At 53.5% G+C, this 15,687-nt stretch overlaps 1 protein-coding gene across 1 annotated transcript; it reads left to right on the top strand.

Moving 5' to 3' along the window:
• The first annotated feature begins 11,808 nt into the window (after positions 1–11,808).
• On the top strand, positions 11,809–13,785 carry Dusp9 (dual specificity phosphatase 9). Its single transcript, XM_057760350.1, has 3 exons — positions 11,809–12,202; positions 12,687–13,142; positions 13,460–13,785. Exons 1-3 carry the CDS (start codon positions 11,809–11,811, stop codon positions 13,783–13,785), a joined length of 1,176 nt encoding a protein of 391 aa, XP_057616333.1.
• The last annotated feature ends 1,902 nt before the right edge of the window (positions 13,786–15,687 follow it).

The following is a 15,687-nucleotide window of genomic DNA, read 5'->3' as shown; positions in this document are numbered from 1 at the left end:
ACAGCTTGGGCAGCTGCTTAAAGGAAGCAGTGCTGTAGACAGTTCACTCTCTGCAGGCAAGACAGTAAGGTTCCCTCAGAAGAAACTTAGAGACGTCATGGCTTTGGTTGGCAGCTCTCCACCCTCAGCATTTCTCAGGCCTCTCTGAGACTTTGCTGTTCCCTGCCTCAGTCCACTGCTCTCTCCATTTTCTCACTACTCAAGGCCTAGCCCAAGGATAAGTAGATCACGTGCTGTGGCATCTGTGTCCTCCTTGAGGGGCTCTCAGAATGCCAATCAGTTACCAATGTGGGAAGTAGGTACTGAGGGGGAATAGCTTCTCGCTAAATTTAGATGGGAAAACCCCAAAGAGATGGCAGAAATATCCTGAGCCTTCCTTGTGGCAGGCAGTCCTCAACAGGAAAGTGGCGAGGGGTAGCGAAGATGCCAGGATAGGTTCACCTGAATGTCAGCCTGGGGCTTTGCCTGGTGGGATGACCCCACTCTCTTTTCTGTTCAGCATTTTGTCCATCTAAATTGCAGTTCTTTGTAGCCAGGAGCAAAGGGAGATGACTTCTTCCTTGCCCTGGTGGCTAGATGGGTCCTTGCAGGATGCACTGAGAGCTCAGGCCACTCAGGCCCAAACCTGTGGGGAAGAGTGGCCCTAGTCCCCACATTCAGAGGTCATGTCCCACTCTACAGACTGAGACCCAAATGGTGGAGTCTGTCAATTTGGCTTTGGCTCCTTGATTGAAAATAATAGAACTAACTCCACCACTTTTTTTATGTGCCCCAGGAGCATCTAGAAGCACTAAATGAAAGCCATTGCCACCACTTGCCCTCATGGTCACCATGACTTGAATGAGGCCTTCACACAATCTCCCGAGCTGCTCATTACCCAAAAGGCCCATGGAGGAGGACTTCCTACATATAAGGAGACTCCTCCTGACATTTCTGAACTTAAAAGCTAAGGTAGAGGCAGTAATGCTTCAAAAGGCAATCAGGCTAGAGAGTCAGGACAAGGTGCCAGCCTCACCCAAGTCTTTCTCTTGGAAGCCACTTAGCTCAGCCAGCATTGAATCTTTGCTTAGAAATGTCATTTCTAGTACCTAAAGCCCAGACTGTGCCCCAAGATATGTCACAGCTTACCACAGGGACTTGAGAAAGTCTTATACTGAGCAGGGCAGGAGCGTCTGAGGCTCAGCCAGCCTGAGAATCTAGGGACAGGAAGTCAGTGGAGCCCTGGACTCTTCAGTTCTGGGGAAGTGGGATAGCTGGAGAAGAAGGCCACCAGAGGAACCAACAGAGAAGACAGTTGTGGTTCTTAGGGCTGCATAGGACCCCCCACAGCCTCTCCAGAAGTGCTCCTTCCTCTCCCCCTGACAGGAGCCCTGATCTGGGTTGTCCATGGCTGCCTGCTTCACATATTATCTTGTTTCTTATGATGAGGAGGCCTGACTGGCAAGCACATTCCTGGCAGGGGGTGGGGGAACCATCCAGAGATGTGTCCGGAAACGACACTCACAAAGGCCTTTCTCCTGGCCTGCAAAGAAAGTAGTGGTAGGGGATGTCTAAAGCACGGAAGCTGACATCTGGCTGTGCAACCCAGTCCTTCCAGCTTTGGGAACTCACGGTGTTCCTCGTCTCCTTCCGTTTTTGACATCCCTTGGGTAAGCCTGGGAGGCACTGATTTGCCTGTTCTTTCCTTCTGCATAAAAATCATGACTTGGGGCTAGAGAGATGGCTCAGTGGTTAAGAGCATCGCCTGCTCTTCCAAAGGTCCTGAGTTCAATTCCCAGCAACCACATGGTGGCTCACAACCATCTGTAATGAGGTCTGGTGCCTTCTTCTGGCCAGCAGACATACACACAGACAGAATATTGTATACATAATAAATAAATAAATATTAAAAAAAATCATGACTTATGTCCACCCTCACCTCCCTTTGCCTGTCGAGCCAGTGGTGTGGGTGGCTGGCTCTTTCCTGGTAGAAGGATTATATCATCTTTAATGGAGATACAGACACACACAATGCTTCTCTAGAGGATAAGACAAGGAGTAGGGGCCCAGCAACTGCCAGAAGGGGTTTATAAGCACATAATTGGACCTGGCTTTGGAAGTCCTGTCCCCAGAATCAATCGCTCTGCAGACTGACTCTCTCTATTCCACCCTCTCCCCCCCTTCTCTCACCTCCCTCCTGTTCCTGCTTAGAACTTATACACCTGGGGTCCTAGGACTCCGCTGCCTGTTTGGTCCCACTTTTGACCTCATCTTGCAAGCATAGCTTGTAAGCTGCCACCATGGGCCACTTTGTTTAACATGTCTAGGTATGGCCCTGAAGGAAACCACTAGGTTCAGGAACATCCTCTAAATGGGTCTCTAATTTGCATATGAAAGCATGGTACATGGTAGCAAGATGCATCTAGAAGACACTAACTAAAGCACTGTTGATCAAGGATGGGACCAAGGAAGGGATTGGGTTAAGCACAGAGCTAGACCTGCTTACTCATAGATGGTAGGTGCCATGGCAGTCTGGGGCACCTGTGATAGCAGATGGCTTCAGCCACAAGCATTCTTCACTGTACTATTCAATGGTTGCCCAGAAATAAAGGTGCAGATGTGTGTGTATGTGCATGCTCGCGTGCATCCAAACAGTGCCCCCAGATGTGAACAGGGTTTCCATGTGAGAAGCCTTCAGCCTGGGCACAGCACTCAGAACAAAATGCCACGGGGCACAGAAGGGGCTGTGGAGAGCTGGGTGGGGACAGAGCTCCAGGGCAGACAAGAGCCTTCCTCTCTGTCCAGCTTGGGACTCCTACACCAGGATTGAGGCCTCAGCAGGCATTAATTCCCCGTGTCTCTCTCCCACAGTTCCACTTACTTGGACAGTGGTCATAATTGGGACCAAAAAAAGTGTGCCTTAACAGTTACAGGTGATCTTACTCCGAGGACTGCTACATCATGGAGCGGCAGCACTGGCCCAGACATGTGTGACACTGCAGGTTGAAGATCTCTCCATCCCAAGGAAAGCCTGTCATCCTAGCTCCTCTGCTTTGCCTGGGTTTGGAAGTTCCTGGGGCTATTTTCAGTCTTAGGGAAGCAGAGAGAGATTCAAGAGAGCATGGGGTCTGGAATGGCAATGAGATGGCCTTCACTGAAAGACTGTCCCTTAGGAATGGAAAAGAAAGGAAAGGTGTGACATGCTCGTGGCCCTGTGCGAATGCCTTGATCTTTTAGAAAACAAAGGGACTGGCTGGGATGAGCTTAGAGGAGGTGGCATAGAAGAGGGCAAAGGGATAGAGCTGAACAATCCTCTTATCCTGAGGTTTGTCAGGAACCACGAGGACCTAAGCATTTAAACCTGGCTGCTACAGAGATGCTGTGTCCCCCCTTCAGCAATGGGAACCTGTACTCAAGTCTCTGTCAAAAAAGTTGTAATTTTTGGTTTTGGTTTTGTTTGTTTGTTTGTTTGAGACAGGGTTTCTCTGTGTTGTTTTGGCGCCTGTCCTGGAACTAGCTCAGGCTGGCCTCAAACTCACAGAAACCCACCTGCCTCTGCCTCCTGAGTACTGGGAAGTTGTCCATTTTATTTCCCAACCTCAACAGAGCACAGGCTGGGCCGTGCTAGTCAAGTAAAGTCCCTAGAGATAAGAAGACACTATTTCCAGAAGCCAAACAGGCCTGGGCCTTTCAGTTTCCCAGACATCTTCCGATCAGCCTGGCTTCCTTCTCTTGCAGCAAAGAGTGGCTCTTGTTGCCTGAAGAGCAGCGACCACTGTGGGAGGCTTGGATAGGAGCTCTGTAAAGATGGGGCTGCAGAATCCTCCAGCCTCTCAGCTCTGAGTCACTCAAGTGCCAATGCGGGTGGGGGGCGGGGGGGTGAGTTTATAAACCTGTCTAGAAACACATCTGAGCCAGTTCATCAGATGAGTGCCCAGGTCACATGCAAAATTGCCCTGTGTTCTCTGCAAACAGGAGCAGGGAATGGCTGTCCTCATCTTTATTGCCTCTGTGTATTTTCCTCTGTTCATAGATAAAAAGAGAAAAGTCCCTATGGTAGAGCACAGCTTTCAGCTTTTTTCTGTTTTGTTTTGGTTTTCAGTTTGTTTTTGGTGTTTTTTTTTCCGGTCATTTTTGTTTGTTTGTTTTTTGTTTTGTTTTTTGCTTTGTTTTGTTTTGAGACAGGGTTTCTCTGTGTAACAGCCCTGGCTGTCCTGGAACTTGCTCTGTAGACCAGGGTGACCTCAAACTCACAGAGATCTGTCTGCCTCTGCCTCCTGAGGGCTGGGATTGAGGGTGTGTTCTTTTATTTTCTGAAGAAAGGTCCCTTAACCTTGGAATAGGGCACAGTTGGGACTGCCACAGAGACCCGTGTCCAGAAGTAGGGAGGAACCAAAGGCTGGCCTGTGTGCCGCCATTTTGGCGTTTGCAGGATCCAGTCCTGAGCTCATCAACTCGTTCTGAAGGGCAGAAAGAGCCCAGAGTTGAGTGGTCTAGAGAGCAAGCTGGCAGCCAGTCTGGTGTCCCTTCCTGGCAGGGAAGGATACTAATGCTGGCCTCTGCCTAGAAGAGAGTGACTTTTGCTGAAACTGAGGCGAAGAGGGGCATCTAGGGCCAAGAGCATGGTGGTTGTGCCAGGATGCAGAATCTACGTTCTGCCCTGGCTCACACATCAGTGTCTGATCCTGCTGTAAAACTCAGCTGAAGATTATAGGATATTGCTTCCCTTCCCAAATGTACAAATCAAGAAACCAAATCCGAGAGATGGGACCTCTGTGGCTGAAGACTTGGTGGCTGGAGGCCAAGCTGTCACCTTCCTTCTTTCACAGGGGTAAATGACTCAGGGGAATCTGCACTGCTGCAGACATAGCCTGCAGCCCAGCAGTCAGGCCTCCCTTGGCTCCCCTCCCCGCCCCCATCCAAGGATTTGCTGGCATCCCAGCCTGCCTGGCCTCACAAGCAGAGAAGCCAGTCCTTGGCAGTGCCTGACCAAAGACTGGTTCTCAGCATCTCCCCAGTGTAGAAGTTCCTGAGCCACAGATCACCAATGACTCCCTTGGGAGCCCTAGAAAGAACAAGCCCTTTTCTCTGAGCCCTTCTGGCCCAAAGCTGGAAATGAGACCTGGAAACAGTTGGTATCCTGTACAACTGTTCACCTGAGGCTCTAGACTTCGGACTCAGTCAACTTGTGGCCAGTATGGATTCGCCATATTACTTGGCACCCTTTTCCAACCACTACCTCAGTTGACCTAGCTGTAGCATGGGAACCATCTCCCTTGACTTCCACAGAACTGATGTGAGGATCAAATACAGTACTGGATGAGAATGCTTGGGACCTGCGATGCAAAGGGAAGTAAATGGAACCCCCAGGCTCGCAGCCTCTCTCTCAATGTCCTAGCAACTCCACCCTTTCCAAGCACTAAGGCTCGCATGTTATTCTTATTAAACAAAATCGGATACATGAGAAGACGGTAACGGGGGACCTGGTGTGGGGGACACTTGCAGCACTGTCCGCCAGACCTTACACCCACTCTGTTGTGGGGGCTGGAGGTGGCCCTGGAGGCCAAGCCATATGCCCTGTCCCTGGTGGGTCCCTTCACTTCTGCAGGAAGGAGGTATGCCAATGTAGACTACTGTGCAACCACTACCCAACCCAAACACAGATGAGGTCAAACCTCCCCACATACTATAGCGCCCAAGCTTGTGGTAAGGGGATAAGCAACAGTGCTTTGGGGAGACATGGGACCACAGGGAGCATCCATCAAGCAGAAGATTAGGGCAGGGGTCTGCAGGTGGGTGGGAGGGGGTAGGGTGTGGGAGGCAGAGGGAGGTGTTGGGCAGGCCTCAGCCCCTCCCCATCCTTCCCAGCGGCGCCCGCTGGCGACATTGCCCCTCCTGGGCAGGGGGGCGGAGAAGACCGCTACAGGAGGGGAGGAGGCGGCGGCATAGGCGGTGGTGGAGGCGGGATTTGGAGTTTCCCTCCGCAGCGGCGGTAGCAGCGGCGGCCCCTAAGCCCCGGGAGAGGCCGCCGCCCGGAGCTCTGGTGGCTTTGAGGGTGGCAGTTGTGGCAGCGGCGCTTTTCACTGCCCAAGCTACGGAAACTTCCTGGCCACGACACACAGAGCCAGGGATCAAGCTGAGGCCAGCCGAGGTGAGCAGAGCACGCGGAGCCCCACCCCGCCCCCACCCCTCTGGCTGCCTACCTCCAAGTGCGTTCCTCCACCTTGGACCCCCAAAGTCCTGCCAAACACATCCCAAAGGCCCCTAGGCATGCCTGGGAACAAGAATCTACAAGACCCATTAGATCCTATCACTACACACCCCTGCCACCCTGCCCGTGCGCCTTCCATGTCCCCTGCCATTTCCACCAGCTGCACAGTCGTGAGCGCACAGGTTCTTGTACTGTACATAACAACACCCCCCTGCCTCACTACTCACCACTATCCCCAACTCTGCCAACACTATCCCAGACCCTGCCACGCCCCAGTACACCCAGGTGCTGACATAGTGCCAACACATCCTGCAATGTCTGCACTAACATAGCTCTCTAGCTCGTGCGCTCTCTCTCTCTCTCTCTCTCTCTGTCTCTCTGTCTGTCTCTCTCTAACACACACACACACACACTATGCCCCTATCATCACAAACTTCCCATATGCCCATTACAGACACCCACCCACGTCCCCACAGTTCAGAGTCACTGTTATCCACCCACTATAACACAAATGCACACTCCAGCGGCCGAAACTCCCCATTCCCCAGACAGACACCTCCAGATCCCCAACACCCTAATATATTGGGATACCTGCTAGATTGCTAGAGCTTCAGCATCCTGCCCCACCCCCATCGCAAATAGCCCTGAACCCCCCCCCCCCACACACACACACACTTCTCTGAGTCCCTCCTACCACCACCCCAACACCTGGCACACAGGCTCTAAAGACTACAGCATTTGGTGGCATCTCTGCCAGGCGGTGGCTCTCTAGCTTGGGACACCCCTCCAGATGCCTCCTTAGACCTTGAGATTCCCCAGGGACTGATTTGACTTCTTCTTCTCTAAGAGATAAAGAAGGCAATTGAGGCCCAAGGTATGGTACTTAGATGTGGAGACAAGGGGCTGTGGGGCTGGAAGGCCAGGAGAGGCAGGCACTGAAATGGAGGAGGCCTAGCTGGGACCAAAAGGGTCCTTTGCATAGTGGGTTGCTTCCTTAAGGGCTGAAGTCTGCATGCACTGTTTGTATCCCAGACTTCATGTATGCTGTGAGGAGTGCTATGTGTGCATGTGTGCTTGTGCGTGTCTGGGAGGAATGTGTGCTCGATAAGGAAAAAGCAGGAGCAGCACCCTCCTGGGCTCCCCCAGGCAACAATTGGTTTCATTCATTCATGCCTTCTTTGTTAATGAGTATTTCTTCTGCAAGCGCCCTCAGGCCCTCACTGGGGGGCTGGGGCCAGCTTGGGACCGGGCACACACCAGTTCCTGCCTTGGAGGAACTCCCAGTCCGGCGAGGAGCCGGACCTGAAAAAGCATAAAGCCATTCCCAGTGTAAAGTGGGTTTTGTGGAAAAGATACTGCATTTGGTAGAATCCCTGTCTCTGGGAGTTGCGCTCCTGGCCATGTGACCCGGCCGTGACAGCTGAAATCCTACCACTGGGCCAGGCGGGAATCATTGCTTTTTGCTGGGGGCAGTGTCGCTCTTGGGCATCTCAGGGGGACCTAAGAGAGCCCGCATCACGCGCTGGACCTGTGGGGGTCATTGGTCCGGCCAGGAGGCTCTGGGGCGCCCAACTGGGGCGGCAGTGGGCTCATCGCCCACCCTGCGGCCCCGCGCGAGCACCGCCTGACTCTACCGCCGAGGGGGGCCAGCGGAGGCCCCAAGTGCGGCGGCCTCCCCAACCCTGGCGGCTGCGAGAAGCGGGCGAGGGGCGGGGCCAGCGCGCAAGCAGACGCTGCCAGGGACATGAGTGGGGGCGAATGGGGGGGGGCTTGGCTGCACCGAACCCTGCAGTGCGGGGGTGGCAACAGGTTCCCATTTGTCCTGTTTGCTGGCACTGCGGGCACAGTAGGCGTCGCGCACTGTGCGCTGACTTTGGAGACTCCCTATCTCACACTAGGGTTGGGACCTTGCCAGCAGGGGCCTAGAATGAGGTGTAGGGGAAGTACTCTGCAGGTGTGGCCAGGAGTAGGGCCGATTGTTGACGCCGAGGATTCCCTCTCCTTCACCATTGTAGGGTATCTCCCTCCCATGTGCATCCCCAGGACAGTTCCTATTACTTCTTCTAGAAAGGCTACCCCAGAGAGCACACCTAGACTTCTAAGAGTACCAATATTTCCTTCAGGTTGAAGATCCTCCCTTCAAGCATTCTGAGCCTCCAGGACTGGGAGGGTGGGATACTGTCTCCAGCTCTCTGCATCCACGGCCCCACACCACCACTACCCCATTCACAATATAATCAAGACCCGCAGTCAGCCCTACTTACAAGTGTGATATGTTGCAGGACTTCTGTGTTGTCTTCGACCTCTGGCCTACCTCCAAGGTCTTACCTGTAGGTACAGTGGAGTTATGGAGGAAGGACCTAGTTTGGATACCCATGGCCAGGCAGCACCAGATGCCCACTTGTGACACTGTGAAACTAGTATGGAAAGGAGAAAGTAGAACATTGAGAAAGAAACGAGTCATGGCACAGTGCTGCCTCTTTGAGGCCACTGTGAGATAGAGAAGGAAGCCTGCCGACTTGCCCATGAGACCAACAGGGTATAGGGACTGGGACATGAGCAGCCATCCTAGGAGACCTGGCTGGGACTGTTTCCACAGAGCCCCAAAACCCTTTGAACACCAACATTGGAACTCATCTTAGAAGCAGGGACATGGCGAGGTGGGAGCTCAGTAGCCTGAGCTCCTTGGCAGTCCACTACAGTGGTGAAGGGGGGGAGCACGGGACGGGGACAACACAGGATGGAACAGGAAGGGACTGGAGGGCAAGGACCCTCTGAGGTAGCCTTAGACTGTATGGCCGACTTCTTCTGCAGCATCACTTCACACAGCATCTCATCTTAACTCTGACTCACTAGAGGAGTCTTTTCAGAAGGCATACGTGGTCTGCAGTGCTGTTAAATGTTCCTCTTTATGAGACTTTCCATTTTTCACCCCTGAGCAAAATGCTTTGCAGTACCCATTATGTGTGCACCAGTCTGCTTTCTTGTCTTTGCTTCCTTAAGCTGGAGCCCCAGAAGTAACTTATAAGTGTGAGTTTTTCTTGTCTGATTATTTTTTGTTTGGGGTTTTCATTGTTTGTTGTTGGTTTGTTTTTTGAAAAGCTGTTTGAGACAGGGTTTCTCTGTATAGTCCTGGCCGTCCTGGAACTAGTTCTGGACCAGGCTGGCTTCTAATTCACAGAGATCTGAGCATCTCTGTCTCTTGAGTGGTGGAATTAGAGGTGTGTACCACCACCCTTGTCCGGCTTTCTTGTCTGGTTCTTTTTTCCCCCTAGTTTTTCCAGACAGGATTTCTCTGTGTAACTGGCTGTTCTGGAACTTGCTTTGTAGCCCAAGCTGACCTCAAACTCAGAGATCTGCCTTTTTCTGCCTCCCAAGTGCGGGGATTAAAGGTGTACAATACCACCGCCCTGCTCTTGTCTAGTTTTGCTGTATATTGTTACACTTGTTTCCAAAAGGGTGCTGCCAAAACAAAATCCCCCCTAGGATGAGAAGAGCACACTTGTTTAACAGCAACCTTGCTTACACTGGGTGTTCTCATTTTGAGAACATTCTACTAATGTAGTTAACAGGGAAGCGTTTCCTTATTTTTTTTTTTGAATTGTATTTCCTTCCAAGCCTGAGCTTCAACCTTTCCCCAAATATTCTTACCCCATCGCATTCCTTCCTTCAGGCAGAGTGTGCAGTCCTTGAGTTCCTTACCCATTTATCTATGGGGTCTTAACCCTTTGATTATTTTGTGCAAGCTTTATCTTATCTGTTGTGTGTTTTCCTTTAACACTGTTATTTACTTTTCTTGGGCTTTAAGCAGAGAAAGAACACATGGCCAGATGGGGCTTTTTTTAGAAGCCTCCCCCTACCTCTCCTTTCATTGTTAGCACTTATCACCCTGATATCTCATTCGGTGTTTTTGCTTATTGTTAGTTTGTCCTGCTGGACTGGAAGACCCAGGCAAGGAGAGCCCCTGTGTGTCTTTCCTGTTCATCACCTGTCTGGTGGGCTGGTTGGTGGCCACCAGCTTTTGTGAACCGAATGGTGCTCTGGAATGGGGCAGGGCGGAGACCAAGCTGGTTTCAGAAACTAGGACTTCTGTAGCCATGGCCAGTGCAAAAGACAGAGGGAGCATGGAGATGGTGACACTGCAGAGGAACGACTTCCTTCCGTGTGGATCCATCCAGGGCTTTATGGGAAGAAGGCTACGAGGAGGAGGCAGGGATGGCTTTTAGGATTCATCATGTAATAAGAGCATAGTGCCCCAGTTTAGAATTGGGTGCTCAGAATCCCTGGGTACCTTTAGCCAGGTCTGTACAAATAAAGCCCGGATGGGAAAGGGGGACCCAGGAGCTGCCTTGTGCCTTAAGTATTTTAATGGCATTTCACAGTAGCCCAAATTGGATAGCTCTGATTAGCCCATTATACAGATGGGGGCCATCTAGTTCCAGACAAGGGCTGATAGTTTAGGATTATTAAGTGAGTTGTTTGAGGTAGTTTCTGGTTCTGGGGCTCTGGGCTTTTGTCCCCACCCCTCTTCCTGCCTCCAGAGACCAGACTGGCGCCGAGCAGGGGCAACTGCAACTGGTCCCCTGCTGGGCCCCCGACCTGCCCTTGGCCTCTGCCCCGACCCTGTCCCGCCTGGGTTGAAGCCCTTGCTCAGCCTGCTGCTCGCAACTCCCACCGGGCTGTTCGCTCGCACTGGTAGGCTGGCCTGGCCCCTGAGCCCGCCCTGCCGGCCCACCGCCCCGCCCTGCCCTGCCCCTCCGAGTTGCTACTAAGTCAGTCCGAAGGCAGAGGCTTCCAAGGTGGAAGCTGGATCCGGCTGCCAGGAAGCGGCCAGCGCACGAGTGGCGCGAGGCTTGGCTTCCACGTGTGAGCCTGCTCCGCCACCCCGCCCTCTCTGAGAGCCCAAGCCTGGAGACTCCCTCTCCAGGGACGATACCTGCGCCCTGCCGTGGCACTAGCTGTGGCCAGGACGTCCACGCGCGGTCGCCTGCCTCTGGATCTCGCTCCAGGTCTCTCCTTTTGTTCTCTCCCTGGGGTGGGGAAGAGTGGGGCCGGGTCAGCTCTTACAAAGACTCGCCTAGGCCCCTCACCTTGGTGACCCTCTTATTCTCTGGGTTTTTCTGGGCATAGAAGAGATCCAGGCCTTTAACGCAATTTCTCCACACATCCAAAGTCGAACTTGGGAAGTGATGGAGATCGGGGCAAGTGAGAAAGTCAGAAAAGGGGTGTGGAGGGAACTTGCTTTAGTTCTAGAACCCCAGAAAAAGTCTTCATTCAGGAGGCCACTAGATACCCAGCTTTCTTCTTCTGGAGTATGTCTCACGCAAACTAAGTGGGACCGTGAGCAGCATCCCAGTGGCAGCAGCCTCGGGTGTTTTTCCTGGGGCGCCTTTCTTGGTCTTCTCACTGTGGGTGGAGCGCAAGGAGAGAAGCAGGCGGTGGAGGAATGTCCCTGTAGGGACACTGGGCGCCTGCCCTCAGGACAGGGGCTGACTTCCCGTCTCCAGTAGTCTGGTCCATGCCGCGGGACTGGAGACAAACCTGCCCTCACTCCGCGCCTGACCTCTCTCCACAGCACCCGCTGTCCGACGTGCGGAAGTGCAGAACGCCGCGCGCCCATGGAGAGTCTGGGTCGTTCGTGCCTGTGGCTGCGCCAGGAGCTGTCGCCCCCGCGCCCACAGCTTCTACTGCTGGACTGCCGCAGCCGGGAGCTGTACGAGTCGGCGCGCATCTGCGGGGCGCTGAGCGTGGCCCTGCCCGCCCTGATGCTGCGCCGCCTACGTAGAGGAAGCCTGTCTGTGCGCTCGCTCTTGCCTGGGCCACCGCTGCAGCCTCCCCCACCCGCCCCTGTGCTTCTGTACGACCAGGGTAGTGGCCGAAGCCAGCATGGAGAGGCAGAGGCACAGGCAGAGGCACAGGCAGAAGAAGCCCCAGAGTGGGAAGCTGACTCGGTGCTGGGCGTCCTGCTCCAGAAGCTGCGGGAAGAAGGCTACCTGGCCTACTACCTACAGGGTAAGTGAGGGGCAATGGGCCGAGAGAGGGCACAGGCCGCCTCTGGTGGCCTCTCAGGTCAGGAGAAGGCCATGCCTTCCGAGGGGATTTCATTATTACTTTATCCTTGGGCAAACTCCACCTTATTTTGTGTAAAATGTGGGTAAAACTTCCTCCCTATAACCTGCCAGGCAGCGTTTGGGAAGGCAGACCTGAGCATGACCTTGGGCACGTCCTTTATCCATCCGAGCCCATTTATAAGTCTGGAAAATGGGGAGAATGGACATGAATCAGCCGCAAGTGCTGAGTGAGGATGGGTGGGTGTCCGCAGCACACACCACACATGGCACTCCAGTATAGGTGAAACTGATGGCTTGCATGTCCCCTTTGGCAATATCTGCAACCCACCTGGGCTGTGTAGAGTCAGCTCTCTAGCCCCAGCTAGCGATTCTTGACTGCCCAGGTGGCTATAATAGCAAGACCCCCTCCCATTCTTTCCTGACAGGTGGTTTCAGCAAATTCCAGTCCGAGTGTCCTCACCTTTGTGAAACCAGCTTTAGCGGTCGTGCCGGCTCAAGCTTGGCCTCAGTACCTAGCCCCGTGCCTGTGGTGGGGCTAGGTGGCCTGTGCCTGGCCTCTGATATCTCTGATGCAGAGTCTGAGGCTGACCGCGACTCCCTGAGCTGTGGCCTAGATTCGGAGAGCACCACGTCCCCTCCAACTGGGTTGCTACCACCCTTCCCAGTCCAGATCCTGCCCAATCTCTACCTAGGCAGTGCCCAAGATTCAGCCAACTTGGAGAGCCTTGCCAAGCTTGGCATCCGCTATATCCTCAATGTCACCCCCAACCTCCCTAACCTCTTTGAGAAGAATGGTGACTTCCACTACAAGCAGATTCCTATCTCCGACCACTGGAGCCAGAATCTGTCCCAGTTCTTTCCAGAGGCCATTGCTTTCATTGGTGAGTCCTCCCTATCCTTGCTGTCTTCTCTCTCCACCGGTCCCCACCCACCAGACTGACTCCTGGCCTCTCCTGCTCCTTACCCTCTTCTATAAGGAAATTCTTGCCCAGCTTAGCTACCATTCCCAGAGCCCACAAGGCACTTGGGTGGGGGAGGGGGGTGTAGAGCTCTGGTCATCTGCCAGTGAAACTTCCCAGATATGGGCAAGGAAGGATGGGGAGACTGAGATGCTGCCCCCAAAAAATTCACTTGGCTCTGGCCTCACTCATGCTGACCCTTGCCGGGGGGGTGTATATTTCTGTCCTGCTCTACCTAGATGAGGCCTTGTCCCAGAACTGCGGGGTGCTCGTCCACTGCCTGGCAGGGGTCAGCCGCTCTGTCACTGTCACCGTGGCCTACCTCATGCAGAAGCTCCACCTCTCACTCAACGATGCCTACGACTTGGTCAAGCGGAAGAAGTCTAACATCTCACCCAACTTCAACTTCATGGGGCAGCTGCTAGACTTTGAGCGCAGCCTGCGCCTGGAGGAGAGGCGCTCTGGGGGGCAGGGCAGTGGGGGGCCGGAGTCCACTGTCTCAGACCCACCTTCTTTCTTTACTACTCCTACCAGTGATGGGGTCTTTGAGCTGGACCCCACATAAGAGTTGTGTGGGGCTGCTGGGCTGGTCCCTACCTGTGACCCCATGTATTAGCAGAGTTGGGATGCAGCCATAAGCGGGGAGGGGGAGGGGGAGGGGAAGCTCAATACCTCACATGGGGGTGGTGGAGCAAGGCAGGAACAGAGCAGAGACCTGCCCTACCCCGGATTCTATTACACGTGCCTATGGGTGGACCCGTGGCTTCGGGCCTGACCTGCACCGCTTTAGAGCAGGACCATGCTCCAGAACCTGCCTCTTCTGCGACTGTTACTTTATTCTTTCCGGGTGGGAGTGGGGCTTCCTATCCAAGAGACCAACCATTCCAGATTTCTGCCTGCTGCCTGGGCCCTGCCCCTTCTTGCAGTTTCCTCTTCAGGAAGATTGTATCACACTTTGCCACAGGGACCTGCTCTCAGTTCCTTCCCTGTCTCCAAATGACCACCTGTGGGGAAAGGCCTCACAGCTTTCACTGGTATAGTCTCCTTCCTTCCTCTCTGACTAGAACTTCGCCTTCTTGGGGCTCTGGGGTGTGGTCTCTGAGACGCAATGGCTGCTCACAACATCCGCAGGACAGTATCTCTGGGTGGCTTTTTGCTGGGCAGCGTCACATGGGAGGGCATGGGCCTGGGAGCCAATAGGCGGGATCCCAGCCACACATCTGGTGCCCTGACTGTTTCTTTCCTCCTCCCCCAGATGTCTTGACAGGATCACTGAGACTCTTTGTGACTGAGGGTGGTCAAACTGCCACCGGAGGAGATAGGGTCTCAGAGTGAGAGCTGAGGGGGAGGGAGGGAAGGATGAAGGCCTCAATTTTGCTGCTGTGTGTCTCACACAGCCGGTGTTGGTTTGGGGGGCAGGGAAGGGGCCAAGCTGCAGACACACACATGGTCATTCATTGAAGTCCACACCCCTTTGGAAACAGTGTGTATGTATGTGTGTGTTCACACTTGCACACTAGTCTACTCACACATTCAGCCTGGAACTGGCAGTACCTGTGGCAGCAGGACCATCTTGTCTCTGAACCTGGAGAGGCTTGTGCTTATTTGTTTTTGTAATCCACTTTATAATCGCTTTCTTTAATTGTTCCTCCTGAATAAACAGTTTATTTAATATACTCGACAGAGGGTGCTGCTTCCTGGGCTCCTTGGGGAAGGGAGGGAGAGGAAAGGGAAACCTGCCTATCACCCATTCCTCATTTCCCATCTTTACGCTGCCTGTTGGTTACCTGGTCACTCACAATCCATTTGATCTCCTATTCTAGCACACCCTTAAGAAACTGGGGTACAGCCGGGCGATGGTGGCGCACGCCTTTAATCCCAGCACTTGGGAGGCAGAGGCAGGCAGATCTCTGTGAGTTCGAGACCAGCCTGGTCTACAAGAGCTAGTTCCAGGACAGGCTCCAAAGCCACAGAGAAACCCTGTCTCGAAAAACCAAAAAAAAGAAAGAAAAAAAAAACTGGGGTACAACAATAAACCAGATATGAAGAAGCTGCTTCATCTTCAGAGGGGAATGAGATACAGTGTGGGCCAGTGCCGCAATCAAATGCCCCAAATCAGTCAGGAAGTTACAAATGACCCCCAAGCCCTGAGTCAAAGTGGGCTGGCTGGCTGTGGTGCTGAGGGTGACTAGGCTTCAACAGGGGGAGGACGTGAGCTGGGTGGATCATATAGTGTGGAATCAAGGCTACAAAAGTCTAGGTGAGGTCAGGGAGAGTTGTGCGACGCTTGTTCACTGGGCCATCTGGCAAGTTAGGTAGAGTCCACATCACTGGGCCGTGTAAGTTTTAGGTGGGGCTTTTCTGCTCAACACTGCCAGTGCCTTCACACTCAGCCAGCAGACCTGGGAAGCTATGTTTCCAAAGCATAGAGATAGAACAGAAGGGAAGGAAGAGCAGCAGAGCGTTT

This window comes from Chionomys nivalis, chromosome X (genome assembly GCF_950005125.1).
Source record: "Chionomys nivalis chromosome X, mChiNiv1.1, whole genome shotgun sequence".
Taxonomy (NCBI): Eukaryota; Metazoa; Chordata; class Mammalia; order Rodentia; family Cricetidae; genus Chionomys; species Chionomys nivalis.
This window is presented reverse-complemented; position numbering and strand designations above follow the sequence as displayed.

What these genes read in the sequence shown, in the direction of transcription:
- Dusp9 (XM_057760350.1), top strand. Translation starts at nt 11,809, where the DNA reads ATGGAGAGTCTGGGTCGTTCGTGCCTGTGGCTGCGCCAGGAGCTGTCG. An exon ending in CCTGGCCTACTACCTACAGG is followed by an intron (nt 12,203 to 12,686) that starts GTAAGTGAGGGG and finishes CTTTCCTGACAG; the next exon opens with GTGGTTTCAGCAAATTCCAG. An exon ending in AGAGGCCATTGCTTTCATTG is followed by an intron (nt 13,143 to 13,459) that starts GTGAGTCCTCCC and finishes TGCTCTACCTAG; the next exon opens with ATGAGGCCTTGTCCCAGAAC.